Here is a 25229-nt window from a genome sequence, read left to right on the forward strand (position 1 = left end):
GCTCAATGCCTAGATTCATTAATTTACTAGGGATTTCAAAACAGTCTTATCCAAATTCTGTCATAATTGTTGGAATAGTTTTACAAAAAGACATCCCTTCAGGGGTGCCTGGGTGGCTCAGATGGTTAATTAAGCGTCTACCTTCGGCTCAGGTCATGATCTCCAGGTCCTGGGGCTCCCGGCTCAGTGGGGAGTCTGCTTCTCCCTCTGCCTCTTCCCCCTGCTCCTGCTCACGCGCTTCCTCTCTCAAATGAATAAATAAAATCTTAAAAAAAAAAAAAAGAAATCCCTTCATCTTCTATTTCATTACCCTCTGATACAGTTCATAGAAAAACAGCAAGATAATGGATTCTTTTCCTATGTTTATCATCTTCACTATAATGATTTGGTTTCCTATCATCCTGCAAAAGGGTGAACAATTAGTGACACACTCACACCCCATTATGAACTCATGGATTTAAACATATTTAATGTTTATTAAATTATCCTTTTAATGCTCAAATTGTCCCAACTTTGGCCTGAGAACTTGGCCTCTGAGTCCTTTTGACATTACCCTGATAGTGTTTCCTGGCTTCTTGCTATCTGATAAGTTGTTCAGGTTCACCTTGTACATTTCCTGCCCCAGACCTGGAATCAGCCATTTCTTCAAACTCTGGTTGCTTTCCATGGGAAATGGTATTTTAAGATCTAAGTGGTAGGAGTGTACATTGCTATAAGATTGGTCCATTGTTTCTAGATCTTTTCAATGGATAGGGATAGTAAATCACCTCAAGAGTTCATACTGATAGCTCCTACCCAAATTCCTGGCTAAAGGGTTTTTAACGTCTTCTGTATCACATCTGTACCTCCTATCCGCCACACACACAAAAAAAAAAAAAATCTGGTTCTCAAGGACACAGGCCATGAGAGTATTAGAAATCCCATAATTACTCAGTTGCTTTACAGTCAACAGATTTGAAGTCCCGGGTAAATTAGCATACTTCCCCCTTTCCTTCTACACAGCGGGCTACAAGAAGATAATATATAAACACGTGTCATCAGTCACTTCAGAAGACAGAAGTTTCCCTTGTGTAGCCCAGAGATGGATACGTGTCCCAGAAGCTTTGCGCAGTCGCCAGGCTGGAAGGTGGGGTGGGGGAAAGGGAGGACAGGGTTAGCCAGAAAAGGAAAAAGGTGCTCTCTTCTCCTCTCTAGCCTAGCCCGCCCTCTAGTGGAGATGCTAATGAGGAGGAAACAGCCAGAGGCGGGTCAGACAGAAAGTCAACTAGCTGACATTTACTTAGCAATCACTAGAACAGGTCCTAAAATGGGTGCAAAAGGTAGAAAAGCTCTTTGTGGCTTTAAGTGGCTTCAAGTGTAGCTGGGAAAAGCATACGCTGCCCAAATGAAAAGCACTTTACAAAATGTCACCAAGCAACATGCCAAATTTCAAAATCATGACAGGGAAGGTCAATAGAGTTTCTCAAAATGACTTAATTATAATTATTTTAAAAGAAAAGCTATTTTCTTTCAAGGGAACACATAGTATATCCTAAGATATAAATGCTCATATACATTTAAAAAGTATTATAGGGGTGCCAGGGTGGCTCAGGTCATGCTTTGTTCATACTATACCTTTGTCATTAGTTCATGCAAGGCCTTCCCCATTTTATTATTTGTTTAATGACATAATGAACCTGGATTTTTTAGACCTTTTTAAAAAATATTTTATTTATTTATTTGATAGAGAGAGACACAGCGAGAGAGGGAACACAAGCAGGGAGAGTGGGAGAGGGAGAAGCAGGCTTCCCGCCGAGCAGGGAGCCCGATGCAGGGAGCCCGATGCAGGGCTCGATGCAGGGCTCGATCCCAGGACCCCGGGATCATGACCTGAGCCGAAGGCAAACGCTTAATGACTGAGCCACCCAGCCACCCCTTTTTAGACCTTTTTAATGGGGAACTGAAACCGTATTATTTTTGCATCCATCACAACATGCCACCAGAAGAACTGACCATCTTTTTAAAAAAACCTACCGGGGCGCCTGGTGCCTCAATCGTTGGGCATCTGCCTTCGGCTCGGGTCGTGATCCCAGAGTCCTGGGATCGAGCCCCGCATCGGGCTTCCTGCTCCGCGGGAAGCCTGCTTCTCCCTCTCCCACTCCCCTTGCTTGTGCTCTCTCTCTCTCTCTCTCGCTGTGTCTCTCTCTGTCAAATAAATAAATAAAATCTTTAAAAAAATAAAATAAAATAAAAATAAAAAACCGACCAATGAAACTTGCACAATTTCCCATGGCATAAAAATAGAAGACTGCATCATTCTAATGATATGTCTGTGTCTACCATATGGATCTTAATTTATATAACCAATATCCACCAGTACTGTAGTATATTGGGCCTATTTGTTTCCAGTGTTTTACTATTATCACTAATTGCTATGCTGAACATAAATCTTAAGGCTAGATTTAGCATATAGGTCCCAGCTAGATTCCTGAAGTGGTGCCACTGGGTCATAAGGGAGTCCACTGATAGAGACAAATTTTCCCCCAGATAAGAAATTCTCCTGGGAAAGTGCAAAGGTGGAAACAGCACAGACTTTATGAGCATATTTGCTTGGCAGAAGTAACATAAAATGAGGCTGATTAAAAAAAAAAAAATAGACAACCAGGTTTGGAAGTTTGTATTTGAAACAATAACAATACTGAAAACCACTTGTAGGTTAAGAACTAAATGCTATTGGAGAAAAATATTTCCAGCAGATCAACTAGGAGAGGCAAGAAGTAATGAAAATTTGATTTTGGGTGGTGACGGTGAAAACACCTTCAACTAATTAAAGAATCTATAAGACTCGAAGAACTGTATTTAAAGGGCAAACAGGAGGGAAAGATTTTGTTTGTTTTAATGATTTCAGATTTTCCAGGCTGGATAACCCAGAAACCACAGAATTCTAAGGTCTCAATAAATGTCACAGGGAAACTGACAGTAAGTTACCTGACCATGAGAGGTGGGTGACCGGCAGAACCGACTACATAATTAGTAGAGCCCAGAGCAAGACGAAAATGCGGGGTGCTGGTTCAAATATTAAGAATTTCATACGGCGATAGCAGGACATTAAACCAAACATGGGGCTCTTCTAAGCGCAGAGCCCTGCACAGATCGCACGCCCATATGAGGCCAGCTCTAGTGACCAGAGACGGTAAGCTCGGCTCTAGATGTCTGGAGACGAAGAAGCGCCCCGGTCTGACCACACCCTCGCCCTCCCAGGGAGGGTGAGCGGCAGGAGAGCCCAGGGGAACTAAGCGCCCTCGCACCCATCCCTGATCTTAGAGTGCCCTTGGGAGAGCTCGCAACACTTCTAAGAGTGTGGACTGGAGGCGCTGAGGTGCCTTTGCACCAGGGCTTTTGCACTCGGCGCGGCGAGGTCACTCGACCTCCAGCCTAGGAAAGGATCCCGAGACGTGGCAAGACCTGGCCTTGGACTCAGCGGGTTACTCATAAACCCGGAGGAGGTACGAGGCGGCACTCGTGCACTCCCCGGACAAGTGGCCCGAAGCTGAGAGGCCCGCCAAAAACCGAGGGTCTAGGGAAGGTCTACAAATCCCGGAGAGCGGAGGGGCGTTAAGGACAACAGACGGAACCGGAAAGGCCCCTAAAGACCCTGCGTGTATTAGGGAGCGTCTGCAAAGACCGCAGAAGGAATCCAGGGGTCATCTAAAAAGTTGCCAAAGCAGCTAAGGAGTGGTCTAGAAAGGGCAGTCCCCACAAAACAAGGCTTCCGGAAGCTAAACCCGGAAGGGAGGGTGTGGAGGACTGGATCCCCATCTGTGACGTGAACACACCCCAAAAGCGCCGGTCATCCCTTAGGGCAGGACCGACAGAAGCTGCAGCCAGCAAAATAAAGGAAGGCTGAAACCGGGGGGCGGGGGGGGGAGGAGAAAGAGAGGCCCTTAGAGATCGTCTGGAAATTGCGAAGCCAAAACAACTTGAGGGGCCGACAGGAAATTGCATCCTTCGCTAAAGATACCTCCAGGTAGCGAACCACCAATTTCTTTTGTAAGCCCCGCCCCTCACCCATTAAGCGTAGTTCTGTTGTCTCTGATTCAGGAAACAGCCGGTTCCCCACTTACTCCTCCCCACTGGGAGCAAACGCCCCTCCTCGGTCGCGCGCTTTCTCCTCCCCTCCCATCCCTCACGCACTTTCTCCCGCCCACCTGTCTATCACTGTTCTCAGCTGTCCAGTTAGCTGGCCAAGGGGGCGGGGCCGTCAGAGGCAACGCGTGACGTTCGCAGTCCTCCGGCCGGGAAGCCAGGAGATGCATGACGAAGGAGGCGCGTGACGGAGGAGCGGTTGGCCAGCGCCGCGGCCTCCGTCGGTGTAAACAAGGCCTCGCGCCGCTGCGGGTCCTGCGACCGCTCCTGGCTGGTGGGTGGTCTCGCGCGGGGCAGTAACCGCCGGCTTCAGTGGGAGGGGCTTCTCGGCTTCCCCCCTGCCTCCCCCACTTGGCGTACACACCCCCGGCACACCACGTGGGCGTGAGGCGAGAAAGGAGGGGGTGTTAGGCCGAATTCTTACTTCATTGGTTGACGCTGCTGCTGGCTTTCGCAAAGGAGCGCTCTGATTGGTCGGTAAGGGGGGGCGTCGGGGGGTCTCAGAGCCCTAAGGCTTCTGATTGGCTAGATAAGATAAGCTAATGAGGCGCTTTCTTCCGCGAGGGGTTTTGATTGGTCGGCCAGAGAGGTTACCTGGGAATTCACCCACCCACCCCTCCAGGGACTTTGATAGGTGAGTTTGAGGTAGAAAACTGAGAAATTCCTCTTCAAAGGATTCTCATTGGTGAACTAGGGTAGCGCCCTAAGCTTCACTCTCTGATTTTTTTTTGCTTCACAGGATTGGGGAAGGTTTGTGTTCCTGAAGCCTTGGGAATTGTCACAGGCTACAGAGAAGGGATTTCAGTCTCTAGGAAGGGTCGCACTCCAAGAGATAGCTACCGCTCTATCTGGGGAGACCCTGGTGTTTCTAGAGCAGGCTTTGCTTTCACCAAACCCAAGGAGGTGACAGGAGGAGTCCCTGCACAGGACCTAATGATGCTGTGACCAGAAGATGGGATCACGGAACAGCAGCAGTGCAGGAACTGGGTCCGGAGACCCCTCCGAGGGCTTGCCCCGAAGAGGGGCTAGCCTGCGTCGGAGCGAGGAAGAAGAAGAGGAGGATGAAGATGTGGATCTGGCCCAGGTACTGGCCTATCTCCTCCGCAGGTAACTTACCCTCTGATGTGTCCCCACCAGGGACCACCACAGTCCCTTGATCCCAACTCCAGGCAGGGAGGTTACAGAGGATAGGGAATGGGATTAGCCCAGACCAGCTGTTCTGTTTGAGCTTCCCTTCTGGACACTCATGGCACTCAGCTCAATGCCCAATAAGAGTAGTTCTTAATTAGGGAGGGTCATGAAGACAATTCGCTTTTGTGTTTGAATGGACTGTTCAGGAGGGCCTCTCTAGCTAAGACTACACAAGTGTAATCTATTTCCCAAGTAAGTAAAAAAAATGAAAACGTTACTGTGATGGAAAAGGCGTAATGTGGGGGGTAAGGAGAAGAGCTGGGGAGATGGGTGTTGAACTGTGGAGAAGTTACTGACATGTGATATGAAGCCATGTGGATTTACTTGAAAAACAAGTTTAAATTAACCTAACTCTAGGGGCGCCTGGGTGGCTCAGTCGTTGGGCGTCTGCCTTCGGCTCAGGTCATGATCCCGGGGTCCTGGGATCGAGCCCCGCATCGGGCTCCCTGCTCGGCGGGAAGCCTGCTTCTCCCTCTCCCACTCCCCCTGCTTGTGTTCCCTCTCTAGCTGTCTCTCTCTCTGTGTCAAATAAATAAATAAAAATAAATAAAATCTTTTAAAAAAAAATAAATTAACCTAACTCTAACCCTGTTCTTGAGGAAAGAATGCTTTGAGGAAAGTGACCACCACCCATAATTGACTGGAAAGGTGTGCCATTTGACTCTGTTTCTTAGCTGTGGCTTCTTGGGCAGAAGACAAGCCTGGGGATTCCTTTAGAATACTGTGTTCTATGCTGGACTCCTCAGGCAGAGGCTCAAAAGGAAATGCTCTCCGAATATTTAGCCCTCTAGGAGGTCAACTGAGTAGGTCTGTCAGCCTCCATGGAATGTTGGTGTTCTCTACATCTGCTATAAGCATGAAAATTCATTTCCTACCATGTTTTATAGGAGACTGAAAATAACAGCCAAGGTCTAGTCAGCCTGAAACTTCAAAATGGGGACAGTATGAGGGTTTGAGGAGTAGGTAGTCTAAGAGCTGAATAGCCATTGACTCTGAATTTGGTTGGCTTGGGGAAGGGATCCTCCCTTTTATCATGGGCATCTCTCCACAGAGGCCAAGTGAGGTTGGTGCAGGGCGGAGGTGCAGCAAATTTACAACTCATCCAGGCCCTCTCGGACTCGGAGGAAGAGCATGACAGTGCCTGGGATGGTCGTCTCGGGGACCGATACAACCCACCCGGTAAGAGGAAAGGCAGACTGAGACCCTAACATTGGAAGACTTTCATTAAAAACCCTTTTTCTGTTTTTTGCAAGAACAGTAGGTGAAGTTGAAAGAAGGTGAGATAGTTCAGGGAACGAGGGAGTCTCTGCAGCCCCAGTCTATTCAGCTGCATAGCTGGCGGGAGCATAGTTCTGGGGCTGGAAGACCTAGGGTGGAACTTCTCCTTGGTACTCACAGTGGATGCAACCCCTGACACCCGGGAGCTGGAATGCAATGAGATCAAGACCCAAGTGGAATTGGCCACAGGGCGGCTGGGGCTCAGGCGGGCAGCCCAGGAGCAGAGCTTTCCTCAGATGCTGCACCAGGTAAGCCTCTCCACCTCCAACCAGCCTGGCAGCAGGCCTCTCGAGGTAGCCAGAAGCTCTCCCTGCCCCAGAGGAGAGGAAAGTAAACCTTCCAAGGAAGCCTCAAGTGCTGGAGCTGGAGAGTGCTTAGCCAGCCTGCATCAGCATTTGGTGGGACTTACGAGTGTGTGCGGTGTCCGTTTCTGTAGCAAGAGCAATATCTTTGGAGGAGGGGGCTTGGTGCGGCTGAAGTGGCCCTCCGTTTCTGCTAGCAATATTCCCCAATCCCTTCCTTTAGAGAGAACGGGGCCTCTGCCACCGGGGAAGCTTCTCCCTTGGAGAACGGTCTCGAATGATGTCTCAGTGAGTATGGGGCTTGGTGGAGAGACTCTAAGGGCCAGATAGGTCTTATCCCTTAAATGTTGAAGGGACAGGTGTTAAGAGGATCCTCAGGGATATTAAAGTTAGGTCGAATGGGGTCGAAGCTTGAGAGGAAACAAACTGGAAAAGTGTAGAAATTGAGAGGACGATTGAATGAATGAAAGAGAAGGGATCGTACCCCAAGCCAAAAGGGAAGTCCACCCTTGTACTCACACCCAGCTCTGTTAGGATTCTGCTAACCGGGACGTTCCTCGTCCTCTGCTCCCTTTACCTTCACTTTCCCTCTGCTTTCCCAGCTTCTTGCCCAATGATCTGGGCTTCACTGATACCTACTCTCAGAAGGCTTTCTGCGGCATCTACAGCAAAGATGGTCAGATCTTCATGTCTGCTTGTCAAGGTACCAGACCCTGGTCCTACAAAGTGCCCCAGAACAAGGAACATACACCCTGACGGAGACTAGCAAGCCTCAGACCCAGGGAACTCAGACCCTGGGTTAGGGATGCTTAGCCAGAACACGTTTCCCATGATCAAGGGAAGATTCCACAGACGTACAGAGGAAGGAGGTCAGATCTAGAGAGGATGCAAGGAGGGGGTTCCCTAATTCTGCCTGATCCCCACTTACCCAGACCAGACGATCCGACTGTATGACTGCCGGTACGGCCGCTTTCATAAATTCAAGAGCATCAAGGCCCGGGACGTGGGCTGGAGCGTCCTGGATGTGGCCTTCACCCCTGATGGCAACCACTTCCTATACTCCAGCTGGTCTGATTACAGTGAGTATGCCCAAGAATTCCACTGGCTCTCCAGCCCAGGACCTGAAGCCTCCAAATGCCCATGTCCTCTGTGCCAGGACTCCACGCCTTCTCCTGGGAAGATCACTCCCAGGGTCTGACACCCTTGCCCTTTGTTCCGTTTCCTGCCTAGCTTCACTTCCACCCTCCTTCCCCCAGCCCTGAAAGATACCTTGTTTCTCTTGCCTCTCTTAGTTCATATCTGCAACATCTACGGGGAGGGAGACACTCACACTGCCCTGGATCTAAGGTACTGGCTTCCCTCTGGGCAGACTCATCAGAAACTTCTCAAGGAAGGCTCTCCAGGAGCAAACCTCGTGAACTGGAACTCCTGCTTAGAGGGAAAAGTACACTGGTTGCAAGTGTCTCTCTGTGGATCCCTGGGAGGGAAGGCACCCATCCTTGTCAGCCAGAGGACCAGGGTAAAATAGATGGTTGCAGGATTATTTCGGGGTTCTCATGGAGGTGACTCACATTCTGGGACGTGTTGGCAGGACTTCTTTTTCCCCTCAGAAGTACGCCTTACAACCCTCATCCGATTCTGTGTAGATTAACAGAGGCTGAGGGAGGTCCACTTAATCCAGCTCCTTCTTTGCTCTTTTCAGGCCAGACGAGCGTCGCTTTGCAGTCTTTTCCATTGCTGTCTCCTCAGATGGACGGGAAGTGCTAGGAGGGTGAGTACGGTAGGGGATGTAGCCCTTAATCAGTGAGCTAGGAGTCCTCCCGGAGACCAGCTCTGATCTCACAGAGACTGTACTGGACACTGCTATCCAGGCAGCTATGGAGAACAGCCAGCCCTTTCCCAAGGTCAGCGTTTACGAACTGCTTCACCTCTTGCTCACCGTTTCCCCAGCATGAGATGGAGGGTCTCAAACCTCCTTGCAAACATAGCTAACTTTTCTCCCACCTCCTGTGGAAAAAGAGACCAGGGCTTGCCCCTCAGCGGGACTTTGCAACAGGGACTCTCCAGAGCATACGTAGCATTGGTCCTCTCAGTTCTGGCTCTAGGACCCTCTTTGTGCCTTCCCTTTCAGGGCCAATGATGGCTGTCTCTATGTCTTTGATCGAGAACAGAACCGGCGCACCCTTCAGGTATTTGCTCCTGAGACTCAGAGCCTCTGCCTCCTGGTCCGTGGCCTATTAGAAGACCGAGAGAGAGAGAGGTCCTAGGTATTCTGGCTTCCTGCTTCCCTAGATTGAGTCCCATGAGGATGATGTGAACGCAGTGGCCTTTGCTGACATAAGCTCCCAGATCCTGTTCTCTGGGGGTGATGATGCCATCTGCAAAGTGTGGGATCGACGCACCATGCGGGAGGACGACCCCAAGCCTGTGGGTGCACTGGCTGGACACCAGGATGGCATTACCTTCATTGACAGCAAGGTGGGCAGGGAAGCAGACCTGCACGGCCAGGTTACAGGTGTCCAGGAGCAGTCAAGGGGGCTGAGCGTGGGAACTCCCCAAGCTCCTTATTAGTTCAGGTTTGCAAGAGCTGGAGTTTAGGGAAGGGGCTTAAGCCAAGAAACATGAGATCCTTCTGTATTCATCAGTCCTCACGGATCAGGGCAGGGCTTTCTGTAGAAGGAAAGACAATTAATCCAGGATAGAATTGGAGGCCCAGCCAGTGCCCTGGGCAAAGAAGGGGAAACCTAGCCAGGGGGTGGGTTCTATGGTAGAAAAACCTGTGACGAGCTCGCCTGGATGAAGAAAGAGGCAAGGTAAGTCAGAGGACTGGCATTCTTACCTCTCATCTGGAGAAGCAGACCTAGAGGGACAGACACCAGTGTTCACAAGCTCTGACAGCTTGTCATCCATCTGGGGATTCACAGGGTGATGCCCGCTATCTCATCTCCAACTCCAAAGACCAGACCATCAAGCTCTGGGACATCCGACGCTTTTCTAGTCGGGAAGGCATGGAGGCCTCACGGCAGGCTGCCACACAGCAAAACTGGGACTACCGCTGGCAGCAGGTGCCCAAAAAAGGTGAGCGGAGAAGGGAGAACCCAAGATCCGGGGAGTAAAGAGTCAGGGGTGGCAGTTCAGATATCTGACCCCTGGTAAGGCCTGGCATGGGCACAGTGGATGTGACTATAGCCTCGGGTCCTCCCCCACCACGCCCCCTTGCCAGGTGTTAACTCTGTGTTTGTCAAATGGTGGGGAGAGTCGGGGGTTCCCAGGGCTGGGGGCTGGGGATCACTCAGAACCAACTAAGACAAAAGCATTTCAGTATCTTCACAACCAGCAGAGCCGTGTTGGTGAATATTAGGTGGAGAAAGAGCCACCCACTGGGGATTGAAAAGGTGGCCATCGGTGAGCATCGGTCTTTGCTCAGGACTAATGGTACAGGAGAATCCAGGCTCCCTAATCTAGGGCTCTATGTGCATCCCTCCCAGCCTGGCGGAAACTGAAGCTCCCAGGGGACAGCTCCTTGATGACCTACCGGGGCCATGGGGTGCTGCACACCCTCATCCGCTGCCGATTCTCGCCCACCCATAGCACCGGCCAGCGGTTCATCTACAGCGGCTGCTCTACCGGCAAAGTGGTCGGTAAGGATCGTATCAGAACGGGGCCCTGGGAGAGGCACCAGTGTGTCTTTGGCATTTTACCTGTAACCACCGGTGAGCGCCGTAAAAATCCCAGTGGTGACTATGAGTGAAATTTAATTTAGCGTGGAGCAGGTTAGGCTTCGGCAGAGAAAGAGAAAACCTTGTATTCATCAGCATTGTAAATTAAGAAAGGGAACATAGAATTCTAGTCAGTAAATATAATAGATTGCCAGAAATACACTCAGCTCTGTTTTGTAGCCAGTCAAGGAAAGAAAGAGATGGCAGATGAAAGGTAGGGGGGCATGGGGACAAAAAGACCGCAGCTCGGAGTAAGGGCCGTGTGGCCGCTAAAGCAGGAAGCGTGTACAGAAAGACACAGAAACACACCTCCAGCTATAAGGAGCCTAAGCCAGTGCCATAGCTAGGGAGGCACCGCAGGGAGCCCCGCTCGGAAAGAGAGAGATGCGCCCCCGTCCAGATGCGGAAGAGCAGGTTCAGACCTCTAAGCAGACAGCCCATTGTTCACTTTTGCGGGGCCTTCCATGTCTTGTGGGTTTCTTAGAAAACTGCTGTAAAGAGCTTTAAAACCACATTGTGCTTTCTTAACTGTAGACCCTGTGACATTTAGCTAAGGGCCAGGGAGAGATACCCAAGCTCTGCTAGGCCGCACACTCAACCCGAGGTAGGGGAAAAGGGAACTGCAGCATCCTCTGGTGTGGTTGCTCCCCTGCGAAAGCGGGGAAGTTGCCTGAGGCAATAAGCAGTGCAGCTCAGGAACCGTGAGGGGTGCTTAGAAGGTGCCCTGGCTGCCCCTTCTCCACTCTGGCCGTCCCTGGACAGTGTACGACCTCCTCAGCGGCCACATCGTGAAGAAGCTGACCAACCACAAGGCCTGTGTGCGTGACGTCAGCTGGCATCCCTTTGAGGAAAAGATCGTCAGCAGTTCGGTGAGGCTGCGAGGGGCGGGGCGGGGGACCAGCACGTGTCCGGGACTTTGACCCAGGCGGGGCCGCACCCCTGACTGCTTGCCCCCTTCTGCCCCACAGTGGGACGGCAACCTGCGTCTCTGGCAGTACCGCCAGGCTGAGTACTTCCAGGACGACCTGCCAGAGTCTGAGGAACCTCCCCGCGCCCCTGCCCCAGTGCCCCACCCCTCTACAGCCTTTTCCTCGCCCCAGTAGATCTGATCTCCAGCCCCGTCCACGGGTGAGCCTCTGACAAGCTCTCTGCCTCTTCCTGCCTTTCTCCCTTCTGGGAGACCTTTGGGGAGTCACTGGCATTGGACAGGGAGACCCACAAGCCCAGGCTTTCGGGCCCTCGCTGAGCCCTGGAAGATCCTCCCCAAGGGGCAGAGTGGTCTCCTCATGCGCTCACACCCAGTTGGCTTGGTTCTCTATCTCTGGCCAGAGTCCAAAGGACTGCTGTTATCTGAGGTGTGGCCCTTTGTCAGCAGGAGAACTGTCCTGAGTGTTTTTAATCATGTGTGGATGTAAGTGTTAGCTCCTAGAGTAGATGTCAGGTCTGAACTGAGCTGTCAGCTGGGCCCATTGCCCTGGCCTGTGTGTTGAGGACTAGACTGGCCAGTTAGGCCAGGTGTCCCGGCCATTATTCCAGAGGTCCTGAAGGCTAGAGCTCTAGCCTTTTTGGGGAAGGTGGGATGAGTAAGGCATGTCCTCAGCACCCTCCTGGGGTGGGAATTATGTTTTCTCCCTCTCTGTCTGGGTCTTTGGGGTGGGACAGGCTGTGGTGTGAGAGGCTCCATGTGGCCCCACACAGGGCAGGCCCTCCCTCCCAGACTGTTCCTTCATGCTGGAGGCCAGCAGCTGCAAGGAGAGATGTTGAATTAGGACTCCTTCGTCCTCTCACTGGCTTTGGCTCCCTCAATAAATTCTCTGTGGGAACCTGGCTCAGTGTCTGTCTCTGTCTCTTTTTCCTATCTGAGGTCTTTTATCCTCTCCCTTCAAGAAAATAGTTTTGACAAAGCCTTCAGATATGCTTCTCTGTGGGGAAAAATCCCCCTTTGATGCCCCCAAGATGAAGAGAAATACCAAAATCATTTGTTAACTGAGCTCTGCAACAGACAACTCCCTCACTGAACTTAGAAACTTGTAGCGAGTAGAAATCAAGGTAGCAGGAAGTAAGCGCAGTTTAGATTAGAGCCTGGAACACCCACATCAGCTTTGTTCTGGGGATGGCCTTGGCGCTGGTCCGGTCTATGAGAAGAAGCAGCCCAGAACCGGAGAGAACCTGGTGGGCACTGACTCGGGGCCCCATCTGGGTGGTTCACACCCAGGACCTCATCCACCCTCCCAGCCACACTTTGTACAGGTGAGGAAATGGCAGCGTGCACAGATCAGGCGACATGCCCCAGAGCAAAGCTGTGGTGTGGTCAGTAGGGCAGTTGGTCGGGCTTCACATCCAGCTCTGATCGCTCCGTCCCCATGACATTTCATTATCCCTAATGCAATTTTCGAACCAGGATGCACACCTCCAGGGGTTCTCAAAGACACAGCCGGGGGTAAAAGGGATACCTCTTTCACAGCAAAACAGGTAGTTTTAAAAGAATAGATTGTCCAGCTGCCCAGCCTACATGTGTTCTCTTTGCTCTGGTCTGCCTCATGTGAAGCTAGCATGCCAGTCTCCCTGCCCACCGGCCCGCCTTGTTCCCCTTCTGCCACTTCAACCCAGACATGCCACCCATCTCACCCAGAACCTGTATTACCTCCAGGGCACCAAAATTACAAGCAAATTAAAATTATTAACATCCTCAAAGCCTCTTTTATATTTTTTTAAAGATTTTTATTTATTTATTTGTCAGAGGGAGAAAGAGAGAGCGCGCACAAGCAGAGGGAGTGGCAGACAGAGGGGGAAGCAGACTCCCCGCTGAGCAAGGAGCCTGATGCGGGACTCCATCCCAGGACCCTGAGATCATGACCTGAGCTGAAGGCAGACCCCTAACTGAGTCACCCAGGCGCCCCTCAAAGCCTCCTTTAATCAAGGCCCCAAGTACCATCCATTTTTCTAATTAAGAGTTGCATTTCCAATACAGTTTGAGTTTATTATCATCACAATGTGTGAAATCTTTGCTATACTAATTATATATTTTGTACTACTAACAATTATTATGAGAAATCTATCCAGAAAAAAAATGTTTTAACTTCTAGGGCCTTATGATCACAGGAAATACTTAAAAATTAAGTTTCAGGGTCGCCTGGGTGGCTCAGTCAATTAAGCAGCCAACTCTTGGTTTTGGCTCAGGTCATGATCTCCCAGGAGTCTTCTTGGGATACTCTCCCTCTCCCTTTGCCTCTCCCCCCGCTTGTGTGCTTGCCCTCTCTCTCTAAGATAAATGGGTAAATCGTTAAAAAAAACATTAAGTTTTGGGGCGCCTAGGTGGCTCAGTTGTTAAGCGTCTGCCTTCTGTTCAGGTCATGATCCCAGGGTGCTGGGATCGAGTCTCGCATCGGGCTCCCTGCTCTGCGGGGGGCCTGCTTCTCCCTCTCCCACTCCCCCTGCTTGTGTTCCCTCTCTTGCTGTCTCTCTCTCTGTCAAAAAATAAATTAAAAAATCTTAAAAAAAAAAAATTAGGGTCGCCTGGGTGGCTCAGTTGTTAAGCGTCTGCTTAGGTCATGATCCCAGTATCCTGGGATCGAGCCCTGCATCAGGCTCCCTGCTCCACAGGAAGCCTGCTTCTCCCTCTCCCACTCCCCCTGCTTGTGTTCTCTCTCTTGCTCTCTGTCAAATAAATAAAATCTTTAAAATAAATAAATAAATAAATAAAAATTAAGTTTCAAATTATATACATTTTTTTGGCAGACAAGTGTGATCAACAAAACGTTCAGGCGTAAAAACATTAGGATAACTTGTGTGGGGGAAGTCTAATGGAAATATAATTTCTGACTATTAAGATCTTGTCACATGTTTTTTAAATGGAAAATGGTAAGATACATAATCACTGTAGTATTTAGATTCCATTGGGTATATTTAAAAGAAAGAGAGAGAGAGAATGCATTGGAAATTATGTCCTGCGCAACTATTTAAAATTACAATGAAAAATTTTTTGTGGGGCTCCTGGATGGCTAAGTCAGTTGAGTGTCTGCCTTTGGCTCAGGTCATGATCCTGGGGTCCTGGGATCCAGCCTGCTCAGCAGGGAATCTGCTTCTCCCTCTCCTTTTGCCCCTCCCCGCTACTCATGCTCTCTCTTTCTCTCAAATAAAGGAATCAAATCTTTAAAAAAAATTTTTTGTCAAAGGTGTGTGAGGGGTTCTATAGGTCTTCCTGTTAGGGTCCATGAGCAGGAACTATGTTGAAGTATGGGCTTTAGGATCTGGAAGGAATCTGATTGAAGAATCCATCTTGACCGTTTTATGGATGTGGGCACTGAGGACCAAGGAGGATTAGTTGATTTTCCCAAAGTCACACAGTTCAGAACCCAGGTGTACTTGCTTGCTCATTCCTTTCACTACTTCATGGGCCTCCACTGTACTCTGAAATCCCACCACCAGTTCTGAGGAATGAGGAAGGGTGACAAAAAAGGATCTCAGAACAGTTACTGAATAACAGGGACATCCCTTGGGTAGGTTGCTCTCTGCCTTGTGGCTCCAGCCCCAGGGGTCAGGCTGGGAGGCCAATGTGAGACTTAGGACCCAGGGTAACTGGTTGGAGGATACAACCTAAGGTTTTGATGGGCTTCAAGGTGGGGATTTTCCTTGTAGGGTCACCCCCACCCCCACCCCCATCACGTGGCAGTGAGCCTAATCTTTGGAGTCCTGAAAATCCAGCCTGGGCCACCACCATCTCTCATACAATACACCTTCCACAGGACACTTGAATTTCTTTTTTTTTAAGATTTTATTTATTTGACAGAGAGAGCGAGTGTGTGCATAGGAAGGGGGAGTGGCAGAGGCAGAGGGAGAAGCAGACTCCCCACTGAGCAGGGAGCCCGACGTGGGACTCGATCCCAGGACCCTGGGATCATGACCTGAGCAGACACTTAACCAACTGAGCCACCCAGGCACCCCAGGACACTTGAGTTTCATCTGTTGGCCTTCGTAATAACCGTACCAAAGAATGGTCCCATCTTAGATCTGATGTCTTGTGCATTACGTAACCACCACAGTTTACATAGGGCCAGAGAGCCACTCAGAGTCCCTCACACCAGACAGGGGCTGGGGCTGGGTCAAGCCCTAGGGTCATGGTGCACCTAAGTGGATACCCCTGCTGGTGTGCTCCCCCCAGCCTAACTTGGACATGGTGCCATGCACAGCCATCTTGTGCATCCTGCAGTGTGGGCTCTTGTGCTCAGAATTTAGGAGAGGGGTTGGATCACACTGATGACGAGGCAGACAGATTTTTTTTTAAATGGCTTCCAAGGGTTGGTTAGTTTGAATCTCCATGACCCCTGATTTCCCTGCAGAGCAAACATGGTAAGGTTGGGGTGGGGCGGGGGTGACTGGTTGACCCAATAGATGGGCAGGCCCAGGCAGGCTGTGGACAAAACACTGAACCGCAGGCCTGGCCCTCCAACATGAACTCGAACATGGTTGGAGCTGGGGACACAGAGCTAAAAGGAAAGGACACAGGCCACTGTCAGGACACACAACCAAAGCTAGGACCCTGCTGACGTGGCAGCCCTCCACCCTGGCCCCTTACTGCCCCCCGCCCCTCTCCCCCGCCTGCCAGCTGCCACCAGGGCTCTGCCCTGTGTCTGCCACACCTGTCACTGCCCGTCCTTGTCCAGGGGGGGCCCCATCAGCCCCTCCTCAGCTACCCGGCACAGCAAGCGGGTAGTGGGGAGGGGAGGGAACATGGAGCGGGGGCCGGTGGTGGGGGCAGGGCTGGGGGCCGGGGCCCAAATCCGGGCGCTGCTAGGCTGCCTGGTCAGGGTGCTGCTCTGGGTGGCCTCTGCCTTGCTGTACTTTGGAAGTGAACAGGCCGCCCGCCTCCTGGGCAGCCCCTGCTTACGGCGCCTCTACCATGCCTGGTTGGCAGCAGTGGTCATCTTTGGGCCCCTTCTGCAGTTCCATGTCAACCCTCGGACTATTTTCGCCAGCCACGGCAACTTCTTCAACATGTGAGTCCACTGGAGGCTGTGGGCGCCGGCTCCCTGCACTCTGGGATCCCAGCTCCCTCCTCCAGGCTTCTGTCGTGCTGCCAGTCTGGACGCTAAAAATAGGCTAAGAGGTTGAGTAGAAATTGGGAGGAGGGGGAGGGGAACAGAGTCCTAGGGTCCAGGGGAAATCAGGAGCAGGGCTGAAGAGGAAATACGGCTCCTCAAAGGCTGAATGGGCCTCTAAGGAGACGGCAAGGTTTAAGTGGCTGGGGGGGCGGGGGGGGGAAGGGAACCAGTGAGGATATGTAGGGCAGGGGACAGAGCAGGGATGGGAACACAGATGGGGTGGAAGATGGGGCGCAGGCGGGTCTCAGTAGCTAGTCTCCCTTCTTCTGTGCCCACAGAAAATTTGTGAATTCGGCATGGGGCTGGACATGCACCTTCCTGGGGGGCTTCGTGCTGCTGGTGGTGTTCCTGGCTACGCGGCGTGTGGCCGTGACCGCCAGGCACCTGAGCCGGCTGGTGGTGGGGGCGGCAGTGTGGCGGGGGGCCGGCCGGGCCTTCCTGCTCATCGAGGACCTGACTGGCTCCTGCTTCGAGCCTCTGCCCCAAGGCCTGCTGCTGCACGAGCTTCCTGACCGCCGCAGCTGCCTGGCAGCTGGCCACCAGTGGCGGGGCTACACCGTCTCCTCCCACACCTTCCTGCTCACCTTCTGCTGTCTGCTCATGGCTGAGGAAGCCGCAGTGTTCGCCAAGTATCTGGCCCACGGGCTGCCAGCCGGGGCCCCCCTCCGCCTCGTCTTCCTGCTCAACGTGCTGCTGCTGGGCCTCTGGAACTTCTTGCTGCTCTGTACCGTCATCTATTTCCACCAGTACACCCACAAGGTGGTGGGTGCCGCGGTGGGCACCTTTGCCTGGTACCTCACCTATGGCAGCTGGTATCATCAGCCCTGGTCTCCAGGGAGCCCGGGCCACGGGCTCTTTCCTCGGCCCCACTCCAGCCGCAAGCATAACTGAAAGAAATAAAGGCAAACCTGGCCTACCTCGGGCTCTGCTCATCATTTGGTTGGGGGGACTCAGAAAGGGTGGGAAGGGTAAGAAGGGAGTCAGGCAGTCTCGCGCGCGTCCCTCAGCCATTCTTTGCTTGCTCTCCATCCTTCCTGCTGTCCTTTCAAGTCTCCCAGTCCTCGCAGACTTCAAGCTCTCTGGGGGGCTCAGATATCAAGGACCGGCAATGCCAGAGCAGGTAAGAGTACCCGTCGGTATAGGCAGCACTCCTGCTGAGCAGGTGCTTCGTCTCCAGCCTGGTTGATTGTTTTTTTCTGCCTCCTTCACTGAATTCCCCCTTCCACCTTCCTTAAGGGCCTGCCTGTCTGGGCACACTTACTTAATAGGTATTTATTGAGCCAAGCATAGTTCCATGCCTTGTGAATAAGGAAGACAAGGTTTCTGCTGTTTGGGGGCTGGTGGGTTAATGGGGGAAGCAGATGAGAAACTCACAAATAACAGCAAACACTTCTCTTGCGCTTTACTATGTTTCAGGCAGCATTCTAAGTGTCTCTAAGCTCTTCCTATAAATCAAGACATTAAGCCCTCATAACAACACCACCACTATCAGGTGGGTTTGGTAACGTTTCTACTGTACAGTTGTGAAAACTGAGGCACAGAGGTTAAGTGGCTTGTTCACAGCTAGTAGATATCAAAGCCAGGATTATAAACCCAGGCAGTAAGGGTCCATTGTCTGTGCTCTAAACAGAGGACCAGCAACTACGGCCCTCCTGTGGCCAGATTTTGTATGGCCTGAGAGTTAAGAAAGGTTTTTACATTTTTAATGATTGAAAAAAAAAAAAGAAGAAGAAGAAGAATATATCATGGTATGTGAAAATTACACAGAATTCAAATTCCAGTGTCCATAGAGAAAGTTTTACTGGAACCTGGCCCTGCTAATTCATTTAGGTATGGCTGTTTACCTGCTCTAAGGGCAGAGTTGAGTAGTTACTACAGACACCATATGGCCCACGAGAGCCTAAAATGTTTACTATCTGGCCTTTTACAGAAAAAGTTTGCCAACAACCCCTGGTCTAAACCACACTATCCCCCCAAAATAAACTGGCTAATATCAGAGAGCTCCAGTGCTATGAATGTACTACAACAGGCTGGTTTGTAATAGAGACTTGGCAGGGAGGTACTTTATAAAGGATGATGGAGAGAGTTCCCTCTGGAGAGGTGATATTTAAGCTGAGAACCTAAGCTGAGAACCTAACGACAACCCGAGGTGGCGGAAAGGGTGTGTCAGGCAAAGGGATCGGTAAGGCCAAAGTACCTGAGACAGGAATGAATGTTGACATCGGGTTTAAGCAACAATGGAAGGCCCAGCTATTTGCAAGTGTAAGGGAAGGGGGAAAGCAGTGGAAAATGAGGTTGCAGAACAGGGGCCAGGCAGGCCAGGCAAGCCTTCTGGGCCAGGAAAGCCGTTTAGATTTCATTCTAAGGTCAACAGGAAACTGAGAAAGAGCTTTAAGCCAGACAGAGGTCTGTGTGGAGAGTATAGGGGGGTTGTAGTCCACAACATGGGTCAGGAGGGAGCTGACCGGGGCCTGGGTTGGAGTGGTGACAGCGTCTGAATGTCACCACATGGGCCAGACGATGCCCGTGGAGCCAGGACTAGGCAAGGGAGGCCAGAAAAGATGGAAGAGCGCCAGATAAGGCTTATCACCGTCCCAGGCCGAACAGGGACAGAAGAGAACCAGAGGAGTCCGGAGGCAGGGAGATGGGAGGAGGGCACTGGCTCCGGGAGGCGGGAAGGCGGGCCCGCGGTGCGTGGGGAGGCTGGGCGTGGAAAGAAGCGTGTGTGGGGGTGATAGTGGCAGTAGGCTGGGAGACGAAAGGCGGGAAGCGAGGAGGCGGGGAGGGAGAGGCTGGGCTTCGGGAGCAGGGCGGGGAGGGGGAGGCAGGCTGGGACGGGCCGCCGGGCGGAGGAGGCGGTGGCAGCGCTCCTCTCGGCCTCCAGGGGGAGCCCGGCCGCGGCTGCCGCCCTCCGCCCCCTCCCCTCCGGCTCTGGCCCCGCCCCCTCCAGTACCTCGGCTCCCCCGCTACCCAGGAAGGCCGTGCGGGTGGCGAGCGCTGCTTTCGCTTTCTCTTCCCCGTACACACTCCGCTTCTCGTGCGGCGCTAGGCCCCCCGCCCCGGCCATGGCCACGCTCAGGGTCCAGCCTGAAGCCCAAGCCAAGGTGAGCGCTGCGGGTTCGAGGAGGGGCCCATTAGGGAGGCGTGGCTCCGAAAGGCTGCAGGCGTCCGTGACCGGCCCCCCGGCCCCCGTCGCGGGTTGGGGTCGTGGTCGATCGGAGCCCACGTGAGCCTCGGTGCCAGGAGCACCTGCGCCCTGGCCGGGAGAGACAGGCGAGGTCCGCGTGCCGGGAGAGGCCAGGAGGTCGAGGTTCAGCGGGGTGCGGTGAAGCGGAGAGCTGGCGTGGAGGGGAAGTCCGCTGGCGCGGGGCCCCGGGCCACACACAGACAGGGTGCCGGAGCTGCCCTGCCACCTCATGGCTTTTCCCACGGGAGGGCCCCCGGCCCACTCCACAGGGTACGTCCCTGCCCCAGTCGCAGAGGCTCTTACACCCCTCCTTGTACAGCCCAGGAGACCCGAGGGATCTGTTCTCACTTGGACCATTCGCCCTTCACCGCCGGGAATGTTCTCATCCCCCACATCCAGCCCCACGGGGATTCACTTCACCCTCCCCAACCCCACGGGATGCATTCCACCCTTCCCCAGGTCAGGCCCTACACAACCCTAAGGGAATGGTCCTCATATGAACTGGCCATAAAGCCAGGTGTCTGAAGGGCTGCCTGTGTCCCACAGGTGGACGTGTTCCGTGAAGACCTGTGTACCAAGGTAAGACCTGCCCCATCAACACCCCACTCCTACCTAACTCCCACGGCTCAACCCTTCCCTGCTGGGCAGCGGCAGCCCTGCTTCACTGCCAGGAAGAACATGTGATTCTGACCCCCATCTTCCCCCACCCCCACCTCACACAGACAGAGAACCTGCTGGGGAGCTACTTCCCCAAGAAGATTTCTGAGTTGGATGCATTTTTAAAGGTACTGGGGGCAGCAGAAAGCTAGAGAGTAGGGGTCAAGGGGGGGGTCTGGGGAGCCATGAGAGTGAGGCGAGAGGGATGCCTTTGCCTCCAGCTCTCCTCCCACCCTGCACCAGGAGCCGGCTCTCAACGAAGCCGACCTGAGCAATCTGAAGGCCCCGTTGGACATCCCAGTGCCTGATCCAGTCAAGGAGAAAGAGAAAGAGGAACGGAAGAAACAGCAGGAGGCAAGCCGGGAAGAGCTGGGAGGAGGGACCCAACCATGGGAAAAATCAACCTTAGGCCTGACTGCCAAGAGCCCCTCTCTCCCTGCAGAAGGAAGACAAAGATGAAAAGAAGAAAGGGGAAGACGAAGACAAAGGTACCACCGTGAACGGACTTGAGTCTCACCTCCTAGGAGCTCTTCCCCAGGGATTGCTCTTCCCCAGGGATTGCTCTTCCCTGCCCTCACACAGTCCCAGCCTGGTGACTGACCCGTTGCCCACTGCCTAGGTCCTCCCTGTGGCCCAGTGAACTGCAATGAGAAGATCGTGGTCCTCCTTCAGCGTCTAAAGCCTGAGATCAAGGATGTCATTGAGCAGCTCAACCTGGTGAGCCCTCCCACTCCCACCCCCAGGCTTCAGACCTAACCCTTTGTCCTCCTTGGTCCCTATCAGGTAGGGCTTAGCACCAGCCGGGTCTCAGCAGGAGAGAGCACAGCAAATGAAGCCAGAATTGTAGGCCCTGGGGCTTAGCACGGACTTGGCATAACTCCCCCTGATCGTGGGCAGGGAAGCAGAGGACAGGAACCTGGGAAGTAGGTTGGGAGCTGTTGTGGCTTTGATGCCTTTCCCTCCTCCTAGGTCACCACCTGGTTGCAGCTGCAGATACCTCGGATTGAGGATGGGAACAATTTTGGAGTGGCTGTCCAGGTGAGAGAGCTACCCCACTCCTCTGCCCTCCTTACTACTCCAGTCCATGCTGCTTTCCACTTTCCCCCTTGCATTCTTTCCCCAGGAGAAGGTGTTTGAGCTGATGACCACCCTTCACACCAAGCTGGAAGGCTTCCACACTCAAATCTCCAAGTGAGTGACTGCCCACCTACACGTGCATGCACACTCCACCTTTGCCTTGGACAGAGGCCTGGGCTCCCTCTTCCTTCTCCCACTCCATACCCTTCTACTTCCTACAGGTATTTCTCTGAACGGGGCGATGCTGTGACCAAAGCAGCCAAGCAGCCCCACGTGGTAGGTGAGGCCCAAGTCAGGGTACATGGTGGGGGAAGGACACATCTGAAGTCAGACCTGACCCAAGACTCCCACAGGGTGATTATCGGCAGCTGGTGCACGAGCTGGATGAAGCAGAGTACCGGGACATCCGGTTGATGGTCATGGAGATCCGCAACGCTTATGTGAGGAAGCAAGGGGGTGGGGGACAGAGGGAGCTTTCCTAGGCCACCTACTCCCTGACAGGCTGGGGGTGAAGGGTCACAGAACTTAGCTTCTCCATAAGGCTAGAAATGGGGCACAGGAGCCACTGGGGGCCTGTGGCTGACCCCCACTCCTCTCTGGCCCTGTAGGCTGTGTTATATGACATCATCTTGAAGAACTTCGAGAAGCTTAAGAAGCCCAGGGGAGAAACAAAAGGAATGATCTATTGAGAGCCTTCTCTCATTCCGTAATGGGTCCAGCAGAGACCTTCCTATCTTTTACAGAGGACTCCAGACTTTCCCCAACTTCAGCCTGTTGAGGTTTCTCCCTCCCCTTGCCTCCCAGGCATAATAAATAGTCATACCATTGTCCTTCAACCCAAGTCTCTTTATTGGATCCTGACCCTTTCCCTCCCCCCCTCCCCCCCGAGCCCTGGCTCAGGTATTTCCATTGGTGGGACCCACCCACTGGGTGATTTGGGTGTTCAGCTGCTGGTTGGTCCAGTCCTGCCGGATGTCGTCAAGGTGGCAATCAAAGTCCACAAGGTGCTGGTGGGCCCGGCCCTCCAGTAGTGCTCCCACCATCTGCCGTGACTCTTCCCAGTCCCTCCACATCACTCTGAAATAATAACCCCCATGGAGGTCAAATTCAGCAGGGGGCCAGACACTTGGCAGAGGTTAGCATCTAGAGAAGGACCCTTGGGGCAAGATCAAGGACAGAGGAGGCCCAGGAGCTGTGGGCTTCCAAGAAGAGGTGAAGGGAGTGGGGCACTCACAAGTTCTTGTCCTTGGGGACCCAGCGGACACCATTGTTTTCCAGGACGATGACGGGGGGCACATGAGGCTGAGGCACCAGTTTCTGATTATCCAACTGTGCAGACAAGGAAGGTCTGGTGAGGGTTTCAAGGATTCCCCTTCCTACTTTCTCACCAACTCCCCACCCTGAAACCCAAACCTCACCATAATAAGGACTGCACCAGGGAAGAATTCTGCAATCCGCCCAGCGATTTTCAAGGCCAGAGGCCCAGCGCTGTATAGAGGGAAGATCAGAGGAGTGAGGAGCTGACCATGGGTAGACCCTGTCCATCTGAGCTGGACCTCCCAGGTCTCCTGTAGCAGGTCTGGGGGGTCAGGCCTGCTTGAAGCTTCATACACAACTGCTTAATGCTTGAGTGCAGTGGAAAACAGGTGCTCAGATTGTTGGTCAAGGTGGAGATCAAAGGTGATCTTTTGGGAGGGTAATTTGGCATAATTTAAACAGTATATGCTGACCCAGAAATTCCACTTATAAATAATTTACTGTAATAATTGTACAGTGTCTGTATTAACAAAAAATGGGAAACAATATCAATGTTTAAGGCATTAAATAAATCATGGTACTTCCATACTCATACTATATAGCTGTTAGGATAAGGTAAATCTTGGTGTAGAGATGGAAAAATGGCAGATATTTACTAAGTGAGGTGAGAAAAGCAAATTACAAAACTGTGTATAATTTGATCCAGATACATGATTAATACGTAAGTAGATAACTTTTTCTATATATAAGGACATTTCCTTTTTTTTTTTTCCCCAAAGTTGCTGGTTGGGTTTCCTCTGTGTTCTTTCAGCACTTGGCGGGGGTTACCTCAGTTAAAGCCAGGTGTCAGCCTGTTATTGATACACAGCTATGCTCCCCACCCCCACCACAGCTCCTCCAGGGAGCTCCTTCATATTTCTTTATATTCCCTCACTCCAGTACCCAGCCTAGTGCCTGGTGGATATAGTCCCTGCTCCTAAGCATTTGACGAAGGAAAGATGAAAGGAATGTCCAAGAGTTCTCTTGATCCCCCATCCCATAACCCTTAGCCTTCTGCCTCTGGCTACTCCACTCACCTCTGGTCGTCCAGAGCTGCATTGGCATGATAGTACCCAGCCACTACCAGACCGGCCTGCGCGCCCCACACATCCACCTGCCGTGGGAAAGGGGCCATCAGAAACTCAATCGTGCCGCCCGCCCTGTAGGTGCGCACTGCTGCCAAGAGGCCGGGGATGGGCTTGGGCTAGGGGTGTTAGGGGGTTTCGCGGTGGTCGGTGGGCGTCCAGCGGCGGCACCTGGTTGAGGGCGACCTCCAGCATGACGGACAGGGCCAGATGGCTGTGGAACAGGGGCACACAGTCGGTGAGACACAGACATTCTCCCGACCGCGGAGCGGGCGCCAGCAACAGCCCGTTGACGGCGGCGTGCGGGTACCGGGCGGCGTGCAGACACATCTTCACGTAGGCCCGGGCCGAGATCTCCACCTCCCCCATGGCCAGCGGGGCCCCAGCTCGCGTCCGCGAAGCTCCCTCCCCGGCGCCTTCCTTGGCCCTTCGCTCTGCCCCCTCACTTAGATTCGGCAGTGACGCTGACTCGGCGCGAAGGCAGCCCGCCGGCTCCCGGGGACCTGGGTCCCGGCGCCCAGCCCCCACCTGGCCCAGAACGCAGACGGTCCGGATTGCATGCTGCAGCGCCGAACTCCGCCTCTGCCCGCCCCCGGCTGGCGGCCGCAGATCCTAGCGGGTCTGGGGGACTCCCGGCCCGCTGCGGTAAGCAGCACCCGCTTCTGGGGTCCCGCCCACGTGGTGCTCTTTGATAGGCTTAAAGGTTCTCATTTTGCCCAATCACCGGCCGCGTCCAAACCTTGCCCCGCCTTTGTCTCCCGCGAACTGGAAAGAACCCACAACTGAAAACTAAAGAGAACTGCCCGCACGCTGATTGGCTAGGCTACTCGACTTCGGTCCGGGATTGCAGGATGGCTTCGTCTGACACCTGTGCCGCCCGCCCCCACAGGCCCAGCAAAGCCAGGAGGTTGGAGCGCGCGCCCCGCGTGGGGTGTCCCAGAGCGCTCGATCTCCGAACCTGGACACAAGCGCACTGCCTTGCTCCTACTATGGAATGAATGGATTTGTACTCTAGGCCAGCTCCGTCACTGATGAGCCCTGTTACCTTTGCCACTACAGGATATCTGGCCCTTGGTTTCCTTAATGTAGTCTCTGCAGAAATAAAGGCGGCAATTGGCTGAAGGAGGGGGTAAGAGGACAAAAAAATTTACAGACCCATCCTTCCCTTAATGTCCTGCGGTATAATTTCCTTCAACATAATGCCTTGGGAG

The 25229-nt window shown here is 52.9% G+C and overlaps 4 protein-coding genes across 12 annotated transcripts; 3 read left to right on the plus strand and 1 right to left on the minus strand.

Annotated features, from left to right (window-relative positions):
- The first annotated feature begins 3863 nt into the window (after positions 1–3863).
- Positions 3864–12442, plus strand: DCAF11 (DDB1 and CUL4 associated factor 11). 7 transcript variants are annotated; one of them, XM_036114672.2, is made up of 15 exons: positions 3864–4006; positions 5026–5232; positions 6368–6495; positions 6715–6842; positions 7120–7184; positions 7499–7599; positions 7829–7975; positions 8189–8243; positions 8599–8667; positions 9028–9085; positions 9189–9374; positions 9821–9974; positions 10385–10537; positions 11378–11484; positions 11584–12442. In XM_036114672.2, exons 2-15 carry the CDS (start codon positions 5078–5080, stop codon positions 11716–11718), a joined length of 1641 nt encoding a protein of 546 aa, XP_035970565.1. In that variant the 5' UTR covers positions 3864–4006; positions 5026–5077; the 3' UTR covers positions 11719–12442. The 7 variants fall into 7 exon arrangements, with proteins under 7 accessions (XP_035970565.1, XP_035970562.1, XP_035970558.1 ...); XM_036114669.2 differs by having other exon boundaries at positions 3867–4006; positions 4865–5232; XM_036114665.2 differs by lacking the exon at positions 3864–4006 and adding an exon at positions 4231–4399 and having other exon boundaries at positions 5026–5209.
- Positions 12443–12577: 135 nt separating this feature from the next.
- FITM1 (fat storage inducing transmembrane protein 1) lies at positions 12578–17632 on the plus strand. Its single transcript, XM_036114690.2, has 2 exons — positions 12578–16611; positions 16995–17632. Exons 1-2 carry the CDS (start codon positions 16346–16348, stop codon positions 17605–17607), a joined length of 879 nt encoding a protein of 292 aa, XP_035970583.1. The 5' UTR covers positions 12578–16345; the 3' UTR covers positions 17608–17632.
- A 2030-nt stretch (positions 17633–19662) lies between these two features.
- Positions 19663–22473, plus strand: PSME1 (proteasome activator subunit 1). 2 transcript variants are annotated; one of them, XM_036114692.2, is made up of 11 exons: positions 19663–19820; positions 20450–20482; positions 20626–20688; positions 20804–20914; positions 21003–21048; positions 21180–21277; positions 21530–21598; positions 21684–21751; positions 21859–21913; positions 21991–22077; positions 22246–22473. In XM_036114692.2, the coding sequence occupies exons 1-11, from the start codon at positions 19782–19784 to the stop codon at positions 22324–22326; spliced, it is 750 nt and encodes a 249-aa protein (XP_035970585.1). In that variant the 5' UTR covers positions 19663–19781; the 3' UTR covers positions 22327–22473. The 2 variants fall into 2 exon arrangements, with proteins under 2 accessions (XP_035970585.1, XP_035970586.1); XM_036114693.2 differs by lacking the exon at positions 20626–20688.
- A 25-nt stretch (positions 22474–22498) lies between these two features.
- On the minus strand, positions 22499–24699 carry EMC9 (ER membrane protein complex subunit 9). Of its 2 annotated transcripts, XM_078053480.1 has the most exons (6): positions 24547–24699; positions 24190–24232; positions 23971–24047; positions 23056–23125; positions 22872–22966; positions 22500–22714 (listed from the first exon to the last, which is right to left on the minus strand). In XM_078053480.1, exons 1-6 carry the CDS (start codon positions 24576–24578, stop codon positions 22534–22536), a joined length of 498 nt encoding a protein of 165 aa, XP_077909606.1. In that variant the 5' UTR covers positions 24579–24699; the 3' UTR covers positions 22500–22533. The 2 variants fall into 2 exon arrangements, with proteins under 2 accessions (XP_035970593.2, XP_077909606.1); XM_036114700.2 differs by lacking the exon at positions 24547–24699 and having other exon boundaries at positions 22499–22714; positions 24190–24540.
- Between the last annotated feature and the right edge of the window lie 530 nt (positions 24700–25229).

The sequence above is a fragment of the Halichoerus grypus genome, chromosome 8 (assembly GCF_964656455.1).
Source record: "Halichoerus grypus chromosome 8, mHalGry1.hap1.1, whole genome shotgun sequence".
Taxonomy (NCBI): Eukaryota; Metazoa; Chordata; class Mammalia; order Carnivora; family Phocidae; genus Halichoerus; species Halichoerus grypus.

What these genes read in the sequence shown, in the direction of transcription:
- FITM1 (XM_036114690.2), top strand. Translation starts at nt 16,346, where the DNA reads ATGGAGCGGGGGCCGGTGGTGGGGGCAGGGCTGGGGGCCGGGGCCCAA. An exon ending in CACGGCAACTTCTTCAACAT is followed by an intron (nt 16,612 to 16,994) that starts GTGAGTCCACTG and finishes CTGTGCCCACAG; the next exon opens with AAAATTTGTGAATTCGGCAT.
- PSME1 (XM_036114692.2), top strand. Translation starts at nt 19,782, where the DNA reads ATGGCCACGCTCAGGGTCCAGCCTGAAGCCCAAGCCAAG. An exon ending in GTGAAGACCTGTGTACCAAG is followed by an intron (nt 20,483 to 20,625) that starts GTAAGACCTGCC and finishes CACCTCACACAG; the next exon opens with ACAGAGAACCTGCTGGGGAG. An exon ending in AGGGGAAGACGAAGACAAAG is followed by an intron (nt 21,049 to 21,179) that starts GTACCACCGTGA and finishes CCCACTGCCTAG; the next exon opens with GTCCTCCCTGTGGCCCAGTG.
- DCAF11 (XM_036114665.2), top strand. Translation starts at nt 4,294, where the DNA reads ATGACGAAGGAGGCGCGTGACGGAGGAGCGGTTGGCCAGCGCCGCGGC. An exon ending in CTTCATGTCTGCTTGTCAAG is followed by an intron (nt 7,600 to 7,828) that starts GTACCAGACCCT and finishes CCACTTACCCAG; the next exon opens with ACCAGACGATCCGACTGTAT. An exon ending in CTCTACCGGCAAAGTGGTCG is followed by an intron (nt 10,538 to 11,377) that starts GTAAGGATCGTA and finishes GTCCCTGGACAG; the next exon opens with TGTACGACCTCCTCAGCGGC.
- EMC9 (XM_036114700.2), bottom strand. Translation starts at nt 24,387, where the DNA reads ATGGGGGAGGTGGAGATCTCGGCCCGGGCCTACGTGAAGATGTGTCTG. An exon ending in CTGGTGCAGTCCTTATTATG is followed by an intron (nt 22,967 to 23,055) that starts GTGAGGTTTGGG and finishes TTGTCTGCACAG; the next exon opens with TTGGATAATCAGAAACTGGT. An exon ending in GTCCCCAAGGACAAGAACTT is followed by an intron (nt 22,715 to 22,871) that starts GTGAGTGCCCCA and finishes TTATTATTTCAG; the next exon opens with AGTGATGTGGAGGGACTGGG.